Source organism: Sphaerodactylus townsendi, linkage group LG01, assembly GCF_021028975.2.
Source record: "Sphaerodactylus townsendi isolate TG3544 linkage group LG01, MPM_Stown_v2.3, whole genome shotgun sequence".
Lineage (NCBI taxonomy): Eukaryota > Metazoa > Chordata > Lepidosauria > Squamata > Sphaerodactylidae > Sphaerodactylus > Sphaerodactylus townsendi.
In genome coordinates, this window is record NC_059425.1 from 24,683,345 (window position 1) to 24,702,266 (window position 18,922).

At 49.7% G+C, this 18,922-nt stretch overlaps 1 protein-coding gene across 2 annotated transcripts in view; it reads left to right on the forward strand.

Annotated features, from left to right (window-relative positions):
- Positions 1-339: 339 nt before the first annotated feature.
- CDC42BPG (CDC42 binding protein kinase gamma) overlaps positions 340-18,922 on the forward strand; it is a 67,071-nt gene continuing 48,488 nt past the window's right edge. For both annotated transcript variants that reach the window (XM_048514299.1, XM_048514308.1), the window contains exon 1: positions 340-648. In XM_048514299.1, the coding sequence (XP_048370256.1) occupies positions 465-648 (184 nt within the window). In that variant the 5' untranslated portion in view covers positions 340-464. The remainder of the gene's footprint in view (positions 649-18,922) is intronic.

The following is an 18,922-nucleotide window of genomic DNA, read 5'->3' on the forward strand; positions in this document are numbered from 1 at the left end:
ATCTTGCACTGGGAAAGGAGGCTCCCGGTTTAACAGGCGTTCCCAGTCGTGTCTGTACAAGTCGGGACCCGTTTGGCAGAGCACCGGACGGGGGGGGGGGGGGGGGTGCGCAAGGCCCTGCGGCGCGTCGGTGGCAGAGCCTGCGGAGAGAGCGGACCCCGTGCCGTCGCAAGGCCGAGGGTGGCTCCGTCGCTGGCCGCCGCGGTCGGTCTCCGGGTGCCAGACAGGCCCGGAGCGTCCGCCCACCTGGGCCAGGTGTCGGGTTGCGCCCATCCCACAAGCGGCGAGGCGGGGCCCGGCCAAGCTGCGCGGCTGCGGCGTTGGAGGCGGCAGATCTGGCTGGGGCTGGCAGGGCGCAGCGCTCCGTCGTCGTCGTCTGCTGCTCCTTTTCCTGCCTCGACGGCAGCCTCGCTTCCCCTCGCAAGGGCTGCTGCTGCTGCTCCGGCCGGCAGAGGAGGGTCGTCATGGGCAGCCCCGTGGAGCGGCGCCTGGCCGGGCTGCGGGAGGTGCTGGGGGCGCGGCCGGGCGAGGGGACCGCGGGCGACCCGGGGCTGGAGGCGCTGCTCGACTTGCTGCTCTGCGTCCACCAGGAGTGCAGCGGCGCCCCCCTGCGGCGGGAGCGGAACGTGCAGCAGTTCCTGGCCTGGGGTGAGTGGAGCGGGCGAACGAGAGGGCTTCTGAACATATGCAGAGTGCTTCGCCTTCCGTTCTCTCTGACGCGCTGAGGACGACGGGCGAGGCTGGGGAGAGTGCGGTGCGCGTGCGTGACGTTTTTAGAGCTGATCCAGAAGTTAAGCCGCGTTGCATTCTAGAACTTAGTTAGGGTTGCCAACTGTGCTTTGGGAAGTTCCTGGAGATTTCCGGATGGGGGAGGAACCTAAGTGGGGTATAATGCCATAGAGTCCGCCCTCCAAAGCAGCCATTTTTTTCCTGGGGGAGCTGATCTCTGTGGTCTGGAGATCATTTGTAATTCCAGGGACTCTCCAGGCCCAATTTGGAGACTGGCAACACCAAATGAACTATTGAATCCTTCCCTGAGCTTATGCAGAGTACATAAGAACATAAGAACAAGCCAGCTGGATCAGACCAGAGTCCATCTAGTCCAGCATTCTGCTACTCGCAGTGGCCCACCAGGTGCCTTTGGGAGCTCACATGCAGGAGTGCCGTCTTTCCCCTTCAATGGGATTGGGGTACTCACTTTCACAGTGGCTGTGACTAGTGTTGAAATTGCAACTTCTAAATGCCTGACAAAGGCATTATCTTTGGCAGGCAATAGACCAGGGCTGCTGTAAAATCCTTTCTCCCAAGGACCAGTGCTACAAAAATGGGCTCTCAAAACAGTGACCTAGGTGCTGTATTCATTGTTCTGGCCCATTGGTTGAACTGACTTCTATTTCGAGAATGTGTACACTTTCTGAGTTAGACAGAACTCTTCAGTGGGCACTTCCATTGTATTTGTGTGTGTGTATCTGCAGAGCGAGTGTCAGCCAGGTTGCTTTGCAGAGATCCTTCAGGCGTTTCCTTGTGTCCCCACCTCGATCGTAAACTCCACCCTCAATATTTGGGATCTTTGCTGCTCCTCCACACTGAAGTGTTGGGGTTCTCTTCGTGGTAGAAAACAAAATAATCTGCCTCATTGTGCCCCTTTGCAACACAGAGAGGGAGGGAACTGAGTCATGGAACAGGGTTGATGTCAGATGCGAGGAGAATGTGGGAGAGCCAGGAGAGGACCTTCCCATTTCTTGATCGGCTGGTCTGGTGTGGTTTTCCTGTTGCATTTTCACTGCCTGTCAAAGAAGCCGCTGGTGAAAGGGGGAAGCTACTGCAGCAATTGGCATGTGAGTTTTGCACCCAGCCTCTTAACTCTGTGGCTCACGGAGAACCACATTTGAAGTCACCACTGACCAAAAGAGCCACATTTGATTCCATCCCTATCTTGTGGCCTGTACCTCAGGCAGAAGTTTACCTGTTGTTTTAAAGTAATGATCATCTGCCAAATGCAGCCAAGGGACTCATCCACTTTCTTGAAATATGGAACGGGGGTCACACTAGGGAATGGTCCTCAGCAGATCCAGAAGTAGTGGTTCAAAGAGCCACATGTGACTCCTGAGCCACTGAGTGAATGTGACTAGTAAAAGAGACTTTGGTCACAGATGCAGAACATGATGCTTTGTAACCCCGAAGTGATGCACAGGAGAACTCTGGGAATCTCCCCCCGCCCTGTAGAAACACAAAGGAATTGTACAAATCAGAACATTGTTGTATTGTCAAAGACTTCCATGGCTGGAATCGCTAAGGTGTTGTGGGTTTTCTGGGTTGTATGGTCGTGTTCCAGTAGCATTTTCTCCTGTTTCGCCTGCATCTGTAGTTCCTCTGAAGATGCCAGCCACAGATGCAGGCGAAACTTCAGGAGAGAATGCTATTGGAACATGGCCATACAACCTGGAAAACCCACAAGACTCCACAAAAATTATTACTTTTCAGCTGTGTCTGTGGGGGGGAAGTGCCTGGCGTTTTGCTCCTCCAGTGGGTACAGCTAGATGCTGCTGTGAGCCCTTTTGCGGGGTGAGTGGCATATAAGCCAAATAAATAAAATAAACAATGAACACATCAGAGGGGTAAAGGTAAATCCATCTGGTGTGGATTTTGGAGGCAAAGATTACTGAGCTATATAGCTGGAACTTGAGATTTGGAAGCTATCTAGTGTAAGACCCCTGGTCTGTGTGGCATAGTGGTTAGAGTTCGCAGCAGGACATTGGAGACTTGGGTTCGGCTCCCCCACCCTGCCATGAAAACTGGCTGCGTGACCTTAAGCCAGTCGGTCTCCCAGCTTAACCTACCTCACTGGGTTGTTGTTATGAGGATAAAATAGAAGAGGGGAGAATGATGTTGCAAACTGCTGTGGGGCCTTGGGGAGAAAAGCAGAGTATAAATACATTTAAATGTAATCACCAGACTCCCCCGCCTTCCTGTATGATCCAGTCCAAAAGCAGGCACCTTGCAAAACAAGGTATCTGTAGAGTGAACGGCTTCTCGGAAAAGCGAGCCAAGCTACTCTCTGCAGGGGGAGGTAACAGAAACTGCCAGGCTGGGACGATGGGCCGCTTGTTTTGGGATGGTTTAGCCTGGCTTTCTAGGTGCAGGATGTCCCGTTTCTCTTAAGCTTTGTTGATACAGGCAGCAGAGATGTTGACTAGGGGACAGCCACCTCTTTACCTGGCTGGCTTCTATCCTAATATCCCAGTTTACGAGAGGCCTGGCTGTTGCCGATCCTCTGTCAACTTCATTCTGATGCTAACGACTCCTTTGATTTCAGCATAAGGTGATAAGGAAGTAATTGAGCGCTGTCACTTTCTCAGCGTCTGATGAAGCGAGCTGCGCTTCACAAAAGTTTATGCTGGAATAAAACTGTGTCCATCTTTAAGGTGCCACAGGACTCTTCCTTATTTTCCTGTGAGATTTTCCTGAGTAGGGCTTGTGTTGCCTGGATATTCTGGGAGTCAAACCTTCATCCGCCGCAAAAATGGAGCTCCAGATCAGACTGATTTCTATCTTCTGGGCCATATGTCCTGCTTTCCACCAGTTCTGGTCATTCATGATGCCATTTTTCCCAGCCTACATTTGCCAAGACCTGGATATGTGGCGCTAGGAAAATGGCAGCTCTTCTGGAGCTTCAGTGCCTTTCGGATGACGCTTGATTGGGCAGTTGAATCGGGCACTGCTATTACTTCTTAGTTTGGAAAGCCATAGGACAAAAACCATCCCGGCTCATCTAAGGGGGCTGTTTCTCCTGCGAGACAATCCTTGTCAAGCCTCGAGGTTAAATGAGGAGAGGCCTGTGTCTTTTTCAAAGTTCATTCAGGTGAAATTTACCTGAGTGGGGAGGACGGGGACAGTATATCCCTTCCTTGATCTTCTGCACGCCTGCTGATCTGCTCCCATTCTGGAAGGCAGAGCCAGGAGAATTCTGGGACAATCTCCCAAGAGCTCAAGCATGGCTCTCTTTGCTGTGGAATGCACTCTTGTACCTAAAGAGCTTTGTGTGGATGGCACAGAAAACAGGCACGCCCTCCCAAATAAATTCTTCAAGAATACCTGGAGTCCTTCGTATTTGTTCATGGGAGCAAATATACCCTGATGTTTTAAGGAGACAATGATTCGGGGAAGTGCGAGTGACCTTTTGAGGGGGGAAACGACTTCCTGGGTCATTTTTTCCTGGAGCTGTTTGCTCTACTGATTGGGTGGTAGGCCCCAGCGCTTCGCATTCACTGAAAAGGACGCATGTATTTTGCAATGTGGCAATAGCTCACCCGGCCTGAACAAACCTCATGCACACTGTGCATCAAGGAAGTCATAAAGATTGGTCTCCAATTTACCCCACCCGTTCTTTTGTTTTGTCGTCACAACAACCTTGTGAGGCAGGTTTGATTGATTACAGGGGGGAAGCTGTTCTAGACTGTTGTAGGAAAATTAAGGAAAAGTCCAGTAGCCCCTTAAAGGATTACAACATTTATTTGTAATATTTGTTTGGCCGAGATGAGAACAACTGGCCAAATGTCACCTAGCAAGTTTGTGGCTGAGCAGAGATTTGAATCCAGGTCTTTCCCCTATTCTAGTCTGGCACTCTTAGCCCCTTTGAGTCTCCTTACAGGAGAGAAAGGGGGTTATAAATCCAAATTCCTCCTCCTCTCCTCCTCCTCCTCATATTGTGACTGAAGAAGGCATTATGGATGCCCATGGACTGAACATATTTTTACCTCAGCTTTACTGGTATATCTATTAACCCCACCCCAGCACATAGCTGGAAACCGTTCCCTGTATTTGCTTCCCTGCATTTGTATTGATACACGGCCATCCCCTCAGTGCCTGTTCCCATGATCCATCCATAACATGCACATCTTTCCTTCTATACCACATGTCTGTGGATTTGCACTTCACATGTGTGGGAGCTGAAGGACTTGTTTTGAGGGAGCCACTCTGGGCAGGTAATGGAACGATGGTGTGAGGTGATGTTACCTTGGGTGTATCACAATAAAAGAAGAAGAGGAGGAGGAGGAGGAGGAGGAGGAGAGGAGGAGGAGGAAGAAGAAGAAGAAGAAGAAGGAAGAAAGAAAGAAAGAAAGAAAGAAAGAAAGAAAGAAAGAAAGAAAGAAAGAAAGAAAGAAAGAAAGAAAGAAAGAAAGAGTAGTAGTCATAGTAGTTTGGCTTTATATCCCCCTTTTCTCTCCTGTTAAGGAGACTCAAAGGGGATTACAATCTCCTTTCCCTTCAACCCGCCCACAACAAACACCTTGTGAGATGGGTGGGGCTGAGAGCGCTCTGAAGAACTGTGACTAGCCCAAGGCCACCCAGCTGGCATGTGTTGGAGTGCACAAGCTAATCTAATTCACCAGATAAGCCTCCACAGGTCAAGTGGCAGAGCGGGGAATCAAACCCGGTGCTCCAGATTAGAGTTCACCTGCTTTTAACGACTGTACCACGCTGGCATCAGTGGATCTGTGTGCATGGACATTGGTAGGTGCTCAGCAGAGATCGACCTGTCAGGGAAATGCAAGAGGTCATCAGCCACTCCATTCTCAATTAATTCTGATTTGGATCTAGTCTGCTTATCTGATGGCGCAACATCAGATAAGCTGTCGGGACCAGACCAGCTATCCTTGAAGTCCCACTACGAGGATCCTGTCCTGTAGATCCCATGCAGAATATGTGTACCTGTTCGCAGAGCTAAGAAAATACAATCCTAGACTTAAAACAGGATAACCAACTTCAGTGTCTGAGACAGTGCCCGGTGTAGATTTTGGGGGGATGTGGGCAGACAGTGGTAACATGGTTAGTGGAGACTTGCAAACAGGTGGGCAAGGAAGGGCGTAAAGACAGGTGGGAGAAGAGTATAAAGGTTTGAGGGTGTCTGTAACCATGACCCCAAACAGCTGCTCTGGGCCCCAGTCTGAAACCCTACATGGAATCTCACAAGGCATATTAGAGACTTTTCATTTGGATTGACCAAATACAAAATGCGTGAGTGGATTCAACCATTCTCTCTAAGTGATTTTGTGCCAACCTAAGTCGTTCTTCCTCCAATAGAGGAGATATGCGGTATACATATTTTGATAAATAAACAAAGAAACTTTGCTCAATGGAGTGGTAAGATAGGATCTGTCTCACAGCTTGCGAACATCTGGATTACACAGGTCTCTTCAAATGCAGATTTTCAAAACAATAATGAAATCTGGTTGTAGCAAGGAGTTCCATAGGGCAGTCTAAACTCGGCAACATTCTTGCAGCGAGGTAGAGCCTATTGCTGCCCTTCTTGCCTGGAGCAGCCACAGCCAATTGGCCATGCTGACAGGGGCTGATGGGAATTGTAGTCCATAACATCTGGAGTGCCAAAGGTTCCCCACCACGGGGTTAGATAGATTCATGGAGGAGAGGTGAAGAGAACTTTCATGTACAGAGGCAGTCAATCCTAGGTCCAGCCCTTGGCCTCTATGCTCTGATTGCTAACCCTCCAGAGCAGCTGGTCAGCTACTGGTCAGTAGCTGGTCAGCTACTGCAACCGGTCAGCTACTGAGATGCTGGACCAGATGGACCACTGGGATGCACCACAATAGTATCAATGGGTCTGGGTCTGAATCAGCTGGTCAGCTAGTGAGATGCTGGACCAGATCTTATCTAGCAGGGCTTTTTCTACAAAACAGTCCAAGGCCAAAAGGGAGGGATTCCTTTAGCTTTGTGGCCTCTGCCTGTGTCCGTAGGAGGCCTGGCAGGAGTCTGATGTTTGCTTCTGTAATCAGCCTTTATAGTTTGTAGTGGGAATGGCTGATAAGTTGTAGCCAACATATGGTGACCCAGTAGAGTTTTCAAGGCAAGAGACAGAGGTGGTTTGCCATTGCTTGCTCCTGCAAGATTTCCTTGGAGGTCTCTGTCCGGGTACTAACCAGGGTTAACCCTTTCAAGATCAGGCCAGCCTGGGCAATCCAGCTTAGGGCAACCTTTTGAGCTATAAACATTCTATGTTGGGCACCTTAACAGCCAGGTAACCTCAACAGCTGAGTGCCCGGATTAGGCCACCAAGTATAAGAGTCCGATTGTTCTCTAGCCATCATCACCAGTGTGGTGTAGTGGTTAAGAGCAGTGGATTCTAATTGGGGGAACTGGGTTCAATTCCCCACTCCACAAGAAGCTTGCTGTTTCCTCAGAACTCTCTCAGCCCCATCTACCTCACAAGGTGTCTGCTGTGGGGAGAGGAAGGGAAGGAGTTTGTAAGCCACTGTGAGACTCCTTACAGGAGAGAAAAGGGTGGGGGTTATAAATCCAAACTCTTCATCTTTGATGTCCTGAAATTGGGGTGAATTCTACAACCACCAGAGTAGAGGCCTCCCAAAGCAAGCTGTTTCCCCCTTCTCCCTGACTTGCTTTCAGCTCAGTTATGGTTGGTCTGAGAGCTTTTGGTTCCAAGTGGCACAGGGAATCCACAAAACCTCTGTAGTAAATCGTAACCCCTACATGTTTTTGTGTCTTTATTATCTTAAAGCTAGTTATCACTTTCTGCTTTGCAGCCAGTGTTATACAGCAGTTTGAGTGTGAGTCTACAATCTGGGAGGGTACGATCTGGGAGCAGTGGCGTAGTGGCTAAGAGCAGGTGTACTCTAATCTGGAGAAACCCGGTTTGATTCCCCGCTCTGCTGCTTGAGCCGTGGAGGTTAACTGGGGAATCTAGCCTGTGCACTCCCACACAAGCCAGCTGGGTGACTTAGGGCTTGTCACAGTTCTTCTGAGCTCTCTCAACCTCACCTACCTCACAGGGTGTTTCTTGTGACGGGGGAAGGGAAAAGAGTTTGTAAGCCCCTTTGAGTCTCCTTATAGGAGAAAAAGGGGGGATATAAATCCAACTCCTCCTCTTCCTCTTCTTCTCCTCCTCCTCCTCTCTGCTACAGAAGAGTACTGTCAGACTATGGGTCAGTTATAGCCACCCAGCCCAATCTTACAGAGTTGTTGTTGAGAGGATAAAACAAAGGCAAGGAGAATGAAGTCATAAGCCCCTCTGGGTCCCCACTTTGGAGAAAAACAAAGGTATAACTGTCTAAATACAATCCTTCTCTTTCCCAGACTGTCTGAACTGCTGCCCTGTTCATGCAAGATTCATAAACGTTCTAATTGAGAAGGAAACTGTCAGTCACAGAACGTTAACCAGCCGGAGAGCTGTGCAGGAAGTGAAAGGCCTGAATCTCAAATGGGAAAGCTCACACAGGGTCTTGGGAAAGGAGAGGCCATGACTTGGAGGTAGGGAAGGTTCCAGGTCCGATTCCTAGCAGCTGCAGGTAAACTGATATGGTGATGTCATCATTTCCCTGATGATGTCATCATTTTCCCATGGAGACCCTGGACAGTCACTGCCAGTCAGAGCAGGTAATGCTAACCTTCGTAGACAAATGGTCAGACTCTGTGTGAGGCAGCTTCATGTATTTGTGTAAGGCTGTGCTCTGGTGGCTTAAGGACTATGAGGCGGGGAGACCAAAGATGTGTTGAGAAGAGGTTGGAGCTAAGCACACAAAGGGTTGTCTCAGGTCTTTAATCGAGGAGTGGCTTCTTATTGCAGAACCTTACTCAGAGGGAGCTTCTTCCTGTGGCCCTTCACCGGGGGTGAGGGGGGGGACAGCCTCTTGCATCCCAGGATGCCGGGGCCCCCAAGCTTGCCTCTCTGAATCTTTCTGTTGCAGCAAAACAATTTAGCTTTAGTTCTGGGGGAAAATATGATGTAACTCCTACCACCCAACCCCTTCCCCTGTGGCTCCTTCTTGCCACGTGAGTTACGCTCCCCAACCAGACAGGACCTGTTCTTCAGGTCTGGGTGCTGGATGGGTGTGTCCTTGATCGCGCAGTGTAGATATTTCTCTGGGATCTGCACTCTGCTCGGTTGGTGGCTGGCTGGAAATTGACAATGGATGTGCCTCGGTTCTTACGAGGCAGTGGAAGGGAAAAAGCCCAGAGGTCATCTGAGGACTTCTTGTAGGAGGTGGTGATGGGATGTACTCTGAGTGGGAACTTGGCAGAATTATTTTTTTTTCTGAATGAGCAAAGAGGTTTAAAATAAATGCAGAAATGCAGATCGTAGGGGTTGTGTTTTTGGAAAATCACAAAGGCTGGTCTGAGTTCCACAACACTGGAACATGGCTGCAAACAAAGGCCGATCTGTATCATACGAAGCTGCCTTGTAATGTTGGTCTACATCAGTGGTTCTCAACCTTCCTAATGCCCTTTAATACAGTTCCTCATGTTGTGGTGACCCCCAACCCTAACATTTATCCATTTTACTGATGGAGAACACTGATGCAGAGAGTCTTAGGCGACCCCTGTGAAAGGGTCGTTCGATCCCCAAAGGGGTTGCGACCCACAGGTTGAGAACCGCTGGTCTACATACTGTTGACCTAGCAAGGTCAGTATTGCCCTATCTGTCAGGTAGTGTCTCTCCAGGATCTCGTGGCCTTTCAAATCATCTACTTTCTGAGCCTTTCAACTGGAGATGCCAAGGATCGAACTTGAGACCTTTATTGCACAAAAGCAGATACTCTCTGATCCAAAGGCCTTCCCACAGTTGCCAGTGGGTTGCATGGAAGAAGTCCAACTTCCTTGACGTTGAAATGCTAGTGTGTTTGGCCAGAGCCATCTGCACTTGAATGGGATCCTTGTGACTGTTGGTTCCTGGGTGGGTGGCTGGTGGTGCAGAGATACTCCTTGCAAGCCCATGGATGGAATGAGATCTGCATGAGACCGGCTGAGTTTCCTGCTGGGCAACCTGACGAGGTCGGCCATCTGACCACCTCCATGGGCTGTGGAGATGGAGGCTGTCATCAGGGGAGGACTGGCCATTTAACTTGCTGGAAAAGCTCCTGATAGGTCCCTGAACCATGAGGCCCCTGTTGGCCAGAAACAAGCAGAGCTGAACACCTCTCACACTGCTGGACTCTAGAGATGATGCCAGTCTCCAGGTGGGACCTGAGGATTCCCTGGAATCCCAGCTCCTCTCCAGACTACAAAGACCATTTCCCTGGGCAAGTGGCTGGTTTGGGAGGGTGGACTCTATGGCATCGTACCCTGCTGAGGTCCTTCCATACTCCGTCACCAAATCTTCAGGACTTTCACAATTCAGATCTGGCAACCCTACCTCCCACCCATCTTCTGCCAGCGGCCAGGGGGACTTGGCAACCCTTCAGAAATTACTTGGCTGAGGCCCTTTGGCAGCAAAAATTCTTACACTGTTCCTGTTGTTTTAGAGCTTGTAGTCCACCCTGAGGGTCGGTGAGAAAGGTGGATTATGAATAATAAAATATACCAACAAGGATTGGTGTTGACTCAGCAGCTGCCTTTTCCCACACTGCCCCCAGAGGGGATGGATGAGCTGAGACGTGTGGGCAATACATCTGGCCAGGTCTGAGTTGAGTGGCCCCTGTTGAGCTGCTTAACTTGGATTAACCAGCTGAACTCGGCTGGGTCCTGGACTGTTGTAATGTCCCCGCCCACCCTGAGTACTGTGTTGCCTCAGGTGTCTGTGAAACACCAGGCCAAAAATGCCACCTCTGGTCTCTGTCCCCATTCTAGCCCCTATTTCCCCCACAAGATGTTCCCTACAAGGATGCAAATACCACCAAAGCTTCCCCGCTCTCCTGCTGAACTTTGCCGCTGGGGAGTCACTGCCCACCTTGGCTCATGATTGAGGGAAAAGGAATGGGTAAAAGTGTTTGTTGTTCCTGTCGTCAAGGTAACTTGGCAAGGCACGGGGAAACCTGGCAGGTAGGCTTTGGATTCCGACCTGTCTGTTGATTTCTGGAGGGCTCTTCTGTGAGAGGAAAAACCCTAAAGAAACAACACGCCTCACGCAGCCCCTGCAGGAGGAGTCGGCTAAGCTCGGGTCGGCTAAGCTGTGCATCATCGACCCTGTGGGTTGCGGTGTACGGTTTTATTTAGAAGCTGTCCTGAAACAATCTGCCTCCCGTGCCAAGAAAAGCTGATTTTTGCAACAGGAAGAACTAGATGGGGTTGATTTTGCATAAGTGGATCCATTTCTGTCAGTCCCGCTCACGGGAGGGAAGCGGAGGCCTCTTTGGCAAGACTTTGCTTTCCCTGCCTGGCAGACTTTTGTTTGGAAGAAAAGCTAAGATTCTAATAGCCCAACCTGGTCCATTCTGTCTCTGAAAGAAAGTCCTGTTCTGTTCCCAGGTATGATGCCTGGAAGTCCCAACTCCAGCTATTTGCTTGGAAGTCCATAATTCCACCCACCCCACACGTCAGTGGTTGGCTGTTCTGAACCCAGGACAAAATACTTGCAAGCCAACCCTGCTGCAATGTGTTCTGCCTCTGGGTTCTCCTGCAAGTTACAATCACACCCCTGACAACGTGGATTCTGCTTTTTGTAAGGTACAGTTCCTGTCTCATGGTTGGTCTGGGAACACTTTCTTGTGGGAATGTTCTCCCAACACCCAAAAAAAAAGCCCTATGCATGAGGAGGTGTCGGAGGCTGTGGGGCAGGCGAGGGTATGGCCCATGGGAAGGGGCGCTTTGTCGTCTTGGGGCAGGAACTTCAGACCCGGTGGTTGTCCCCACCTTGCTTGCCTTGGGAAGAATGCAGCCCTGCTGGTTCCCCCAGACGTGTCTGGGCCAGACCTTGGTTTTCCACTGTGTTGCTGTGACTGGAAATATTTTGGGAATAGAGGAACGCCACAGCGGTTGTGAAAGGGACGTTTTTTTCTCAGCCAAAAGATCCCAGCGGCCACCTCCTGATTTTTGGAACCCATCTCCTCCCAACTCTCTGTCCTCCTAGGCTGGTTTTTCGGGAGGCCAGCAGGCAGCCTAGGTTTCTCCTGCTGTGTGGGCCGATGGCTGAAGCATTCTGGGAGAAGCCAGGACTCCGGGGTTCTCTCCTCATCAGGAGCAACAGCGACAACAAAACAGCGGAGCTCAGCAGTTCTGAGAGTTCTCCATGCCAGGAGGAAGTTGTGTTACCGATCTCGCCCCATGGGCCTCTCGCTGGCAAGAGTGAGGGAGAGGTGCCTGCGTGCCTTCGTCTGCCAAGCTTGTGCCACAAGCTTAATGCTGTCAGCCTTCCTCCGCCCCTGCCCCTGCAGCAGAGAGGGAGGCTTTGGGAATAGTCGGCTGCCAGCCCTGCCCATAGATGAAGCTTTTGAGGGATGGGCATCTCTCTCTTAATGTTTGCCCCTTAGGTGCTGCCGGCTTTCCCATCCAAGCACATCAACACAGCTGCCTCAAACTGAACGAGACCCTTTGGTCTACTACAGAGGTCTGCAACCTGTGGCTCTCCAGATGTTCATAACTACAATTCCCATTAGCCCCTGCCAGCATGGCCAATTGGGCAGGGGCTGATGGGAATTGTAGTTCATGAACATCTGGAGAGTCACAGGTTGCAGACCCCTGGTCTATTAGTATTGTCCACTCTCAATAAAGCAGCCGGTCTCCAGGATCTCAGGAAAGGGTATTTCACATCACCTACTGCTGGGTCCTTCTACCTGGCAATGCTGGGGATTGAACCTGGGGCCTTCTGCATACCAAGCGGACAGTCTACTGCTGAGCCACAGCCCTCCCAGCCAGCCCTGCTCTTTCAGAGGAGCTCTAAATGAACCCGGTGTGAGCTTGGACTTGTGCACAGCAGGGGCCAAGGAGGCTGAGCAGTCAAGTGCATTTTCTATCAGGAAGGCAAGGTCTTACATGAGGAAAGAAGGAGTGCTTTGGCCAGAGAATCAGACCCAGGTCCTGCAATCAGTACTAAGATTCAGCTCTCCCATCCTGACAGAAGGGGAGTGTGCCTCTGAGTTTGTGCAGAGTCTATTTTACCTTATTAAGCAACTGCAACCAATTCCTCTTTGTCTAGAATCAGGGCTTAGTTTTACAAATTAAACTGTGAGGAGGGAAGGGGAGCTTTGGAGTTGGTTCTATCCCAACAGATGTTGATCCAAAAAAGAAGAAGAGTTGGTTTTCTCTTCTGTAAGGAGTCTCAAAGTGGCTTACAATCGCCTTTCCTTCCTCTCCCCACATCTTGTGAGGCAGGTGGGACTGAGAGAGTTCCGAAGAACTGTGACTAGCCCAAGGTTACCCAGCAGGCTTCATGGGGAGGAGTGGAGAAACAAACCTGGATTCTGAATTAGAGCCCACTGCTCATGTCTGTCTGAGTGTGTGTGTATTCTCCCCTCTTAATTGCTGCCTCTAGGTTAGGCTGAGAGAGGGATAGCTCAGTCTTCCCTGTGGACTTCCATGAGGGAATGGGCATTCAAAGAATTAGGACTAATAAAAGGAAACATTTTTTCAGCTCCCAAAGGCACCTGGTGGGCCACTGCAAGTAGCAGAGTGCTGGACTAGATGGACTCTGGTCTGATCCAGCAGGCTAGTTCTTATGTTCTTATGTTCTTTCACGCAACGTGTGATTGATGTTTGGAATATGTTGCCACAGGAGATGGTGATGGCCACTAACCTGGATAGCTTTAAAAGGGGCTTTATGGAAGAGAAGTCGATGTATGGCTACCAATCTTGATCCTTCTTGATCTGAGATTGCAAATGCCTTAGCAGACCAGGTGCTCAGGAGCAGCAGCAGCAGCAGCAGCAGCAGAAGGCCATTGCTTTCACATACTGCATGTGAGCTCCCAAAGGCACCTGGTGGGCCACTGCGAGTAGCAGAGTGCTGGACTACAGTAGATGGATTCTGGTCTGATCCAGCAGGCTTGTTCTTATGTTCAAACCTGGATCCTCTCAGATCTTAGTCTGCCACCTGCTAATCACGAAAGACGCTGTCTTGAACCATTTTTCCACCTTAAGACGTTCAGGCTGCTTCTGTCAAGAGTGCCCATGAGTGTTAGATATTACTCTGTAGTGCCTGGTATCCACAGGAGTCAAACCCTTGCTCCATTAAAGTCAATATTGCCTACTCAGACTGGCAGCGTTCTCTGGGGTCTCTGGACGAGATCTTTTACATCGCCTGGTCCTTTGAACTGGAGATGGATCTGGGATCTTCTGCAGGCAAAGCGGAAACTATTCCACTGAATTACAGCCCCTCCCTGCAACGCAGCCTCTACTCTGATGGAAGCAAGATAGTGGAAACAATGGATTCTTAGCCTGAGCCAGAGAAGCTGTTCTTGTTGGGCCACTGCTAACAGTACATGTGAAAGTGATCTGGGAGTCTTAGTAGACCACAAACTGCACATGAGTCAGACGTGTGATGCGGCAGCCAAGAAAGCCAATGCAGTTCTAGGCTTTGTCACTAGGATTATAGAATCTAGATCAAGGGATGTAATAGTACCACTCTATTCTGCATTGGTCAGACTTCACCTGGAATACTGTGTTGAGTTCTGGGCACTGCAATTCAAGAAGGATATTGACAAGCTGGAATGAGTCCAGAGGAGGGTGACCAGAATGGTAAAAGGTCTGGAGTCCATGCTGTACGAGAAGAGACTGGGTATGTTTAGTCTGGAGAAAAGAAAATTAAAGAAGTTGAAATTAAATATTTGAAGGGATTCCATGTTGAAGAGGGAGCAAGCTTGTTTTCTGCTGCTCCAGAGACTAGGGCAGTGATGGTGAACCTTTTCGAGACCAAGTGCCCAAATTGCAACCCAAAACCCACTTATTTATCGCAAAGTGCCAACGTGGCAATTTAACCTGAATAACCCCCTCGAGCAGGGGCCAGCCTGCTGTAGCCTCCAGCAAGTCCGACATGTGCCGCTCTGCGCCTCTCTAGTATCTCTGCCACCTCCCCCCCCCCCCCCCCAGGCAGCAGCCACCTGGAGCACAGGCACCAGGCCTGTCAGCCGAGTCCTCCCTGCTCGCTGAGGTGCTTGCACATCAAGTCCAGGGGTCTAGGCCAGCCTAGGTGTGTGTGTGTGGGGGGGGGTGATTTCCCCCCCACATGACAAACTCTGTGCATGTGTGCCCACAGAGAGGGCTCTGAGTGCCACCTCTGGCACCCGTGCCATAGGTTCGCCACCACTGGACTAGGGCAAGGAGTTATGGGCTCAAGGTAAAGGAAAAGAAATTCCACCTAAACATTAGGAAGAACTTCCTGATGGTATGGGCTGTTCGACAGTGGAATGCACTGCCTTGGAGTGTGGTGGAGTCTCCTCCTTTGGCAGTTTTTAAACAGAGTCTGGATGGCCATCTGTCAGGAGTGTGTTGACTGTGCCTTCCTGCATGGCATGGGTTGGATTCGATGGCCCTTGTGATCTCTTCCAACTCTATGATTCTATGGATGGGGTGCACGAAACAGCCATCCCTAAACTGGTTTGTGCTGGAGAATTTCTTCTCCCTGTCACAAGGACTGCTGTCACCCACCCGGCCTTCTCTGCTTCCATAACTGCTGAGGTGAATCGAGGCTATGAGAAACAGGAGGCTTCCCTCCTTAAAGAAGATCACTATCTGGTGATGTGGGGCTGTGTCATCAGCACTGGTCCCTAAGGAGAGGGCTGCTTCTGTGGCTGTTGTGAAGCAAGAAAGCTGCCACAGCTGGAGTATGGGAAAATGGCTCTAGAGTAGGCATGCCAGCCTCCAGGTGGCACTTGGGGATCTCCCAGAATTACAGCTCATCTCCAGACTGCAGAGATAAGCTCCGCTGGAAAAAAGGATGCTTTGGAGGGCGGACCGTATGGCATTATACTGTCCTTCCCAGACTTCATCTCCAGATCTCCAGGAATGCCCAACCTGGAGCTGGCCACCCTACTTTAGGCCTAAAATTGGCCCGGTATCGAACCAAACAAGGCTATTAAAATTAATTAAATTTTTATCTTAAGGTACATTGGAGGGGTGCACAGAATACTAGAATAACCAGTCTGAGAAGGGAACGGCAGGCAAAGGTGTGGATGGGACTAACACATTTATTAGAGAAGCTTTACGAAAAGTGGCACAGTAGAGGAGAACGGTTGCCAATATTCCCAATGCAAACCATGTGCAGATTTGTTCCAGTGCCCTGAAACAGTGGTGCCCAGGTGGGGTCCGGAGATCTCTCAAAATTACAATTGACCTCCAGATAACAGAGATTATTTCCCCTGGAGCAGAGGCTCAGTGCTTACAAAAGCAGGTCTCAGAGGCTGGGGGATGGCAGTCGCTTCTGGCCTCCCAGAGGGGAGGGCAGAAGGGACTTCCGGCTGCTGGCTGTGAGCTGGGAGCAAGGGGCGGCAGCAGGGGGGGAAGCTGGGCGCCCTCGACCCATGCCTTGCCATCTTCCTGGTTACGTGGGCGGCCAATTTTGTGCCCCCCACGTGACCAGATTAATGGCACCCGGGGACAGAGGGTACCCCTTGTCCCTAGGCAAATACGCCACTGCCCTGGAGAAAATGACTACTTTGGAGAGTGGACTCAATGGCACAATATTCTGATGAGACCCCACCTTTTCCTACACCCCTTTTCCAGGCTCTGCTGCCCCCAATTCTCCAGGAATTGCTTAATCTATAGCAGCAATCCTATTTGTTTGGGATGCTCCTTTGTATATTGATTATGTATTACGAGACCTCGTTTGTGCCACTTTTCTGACAAAAAAACTTTTCTGACAACAACCAATGTTCAAGACTGTGGAAACGTGATGGATTATTAGTCCACATGTCAAGTAGCAGTAATATGTGTTTCAGTAGGTTTGCCAACCTCCAAGTGATAGTCAGAGCTCTCGGCTATTGTGACTGATCTCCAGGTGACAGAGATTGATTCAACTGGGGAACACGGATGCATTGGCAAATGGACTCTATTGCATTATACCCTGTTGAAGGCCCTCCCCTCTCTAAGCCCCACCCCCAGGCTGTATCTCCGCCCCTCAAAAACTCTAGATCAGTGATGGCAAACCTTTTTGAGACTGAGTGCCCAAATTGCAACCCAAAACCTACTTATTTATCGCAAAGTGCCAACATGGCAATATAACCTGAATACCGAGGTTTCAGTTTAGAAAAAACGGTTGGCTCCGAGGCATGCGTTACTCGGGAGTAAGCTTGGTGGTTGTCGGTGGCTTTGCTTTGAAGCAACCATGCAAGTCTTCCAATGGGTGAATCGTGATCCTAGGAGGGTTTACGCAGAAGCAAGCCCCATTGCCAGCAACTGAGCTTTCTCCTAGGTAAACGATCACGCTTTAGTTCTTCACATGAAAACCAGTGGGGTTTGACAGCGCTTAACAGGGTTACCTGCACTGCTTCCCCAAAACTGGGTCTTAGGTTTAATGCTAATAATCGAGCCCAGCAGCCCAGGCCAGCCTAGATGTGGGGGGGCGGGGCACTCTGTTTGCGCGTGCCCACAGAGGGCTCTGAGTGCTGAGGGCTCTGAATATCCACCACTGCTCTAGATATTTCTTAACCTGGAGTAGGCAACCTTAATTTTCAGTTATGCAAATAGGCTTGCTTATACTGGCTATTGGTTGATCTCATGCACTGAATTTTTGGCTTTTTGATTATAATAGGTTGCTGACCCCTGAGCTTAGTGGGCTGGAGGGGGGAGGACTGCCCATCATACATTCACACACACCCCTCTTTCCCTTCCACTGCTGCAGCTGAATTATTTAATGATCTTCTGTGTTCCACTTCTTAATTGCCTTAATTTGCTTTTTTTATTGCATGCCTCCTGGTCTGTTGTCCTTATGGCTGAAAGGAGGGCTGTTAAATAAACAATGAGAAGGAGCAAAGAACTCTGACTACTGGCAACTCTGTTTTGCTTTGCTCGCAGGTCAGGCCATGAGGGCTAGTAACATGTTCTTTTGAAAGCCGTGGGCAGCCCAATCCAGATGGGGGAGGAGGGGAATCCACAGAGGAAATAGTGGAGGGCAGCGCTGATGTGTTTGCCTCCTCTGCTCTGTAAGGGGCAGCCCCGTTGGGACAGGGGGTAATTGTGCCGGTGGCCGACTGCCCCTCTGCTCCCCTGTGTCAAAACCTGGTAGTCTGGGGTGCTGCAGAGTTGCGCTGGTATCCTAAGCGGATGCCTGGGGAGGGGAGGGCATGATGGGATGTTTCTGGGGGTGGGGCTGACAGTTTCTATCAGAATTCCAGCCCGAGAACATCAGCCCCCCCCCCAGACTTATGCCACACTTTTAAGTGATGTAAGCCCAAGGTGACCAGAAGTCCCATTTTTGGCGGGACTGTCAATGGGGCAGTGGGAGGAATTTGAAGTTTTCCTCACAGCTGTGCTGCCTGAAAGCCCCTTTGAAGCTTGTGTGGCACAGCCTTTGCCACACCACGGTGGTCAGGATTGTGCTGTAAAAGTAGATCCCAGATTGCCAGATCTAGGAGGACATGACTAGAAATTTGGATGGCATGCCTGTTCATGGTACGATAAAGTTAAAAGCCAACAAGGATTTTAATAATCATTATATTGCAAGTGCCAGTTTGACTTTGACAAAAAAAGCAACGCCACAGTGGCTTTCAGCACAAGAATCATTGTATAGACTTGAAATTATTTTTGAAAGAAAATGGATTGTTTATCGTGGTATCTTAGAATTCTGACAAGGGGAATCTGAAATGAAAACAGGAGAACAAGTACAGGCAAAAATATTATTTGTGATTGATTTTCGTATGCACAATTATACGAGAGATTTAAACTAGATAAAGTTACATGGTTCTGATGATACTAAAACAAAATTTGAAGTGGAGTTATGTACAAATGATGAACATGCTGTGGCTAAAATGTATAAATGATTTTGAGACTGGAAACAGGAGGAGAACAAGTGGAAGAATGTATGATAAAATGGGTATAATATGCCATTTGAACAATGAGAGAATATGTGGTCACAGGGACCTAAATATATACTAAGCTCCAATCTCAAAGATAACTTTTATAAAATCATGTGCCATTGGTATACAATACCAGATAACCTAACAAAGATGTATAAAAATATTTTGAATAAGGTTTGGGAATGAGATAATCAAGAAGGGTCGTTTTATCATTTAAGGTGGACTTGTGA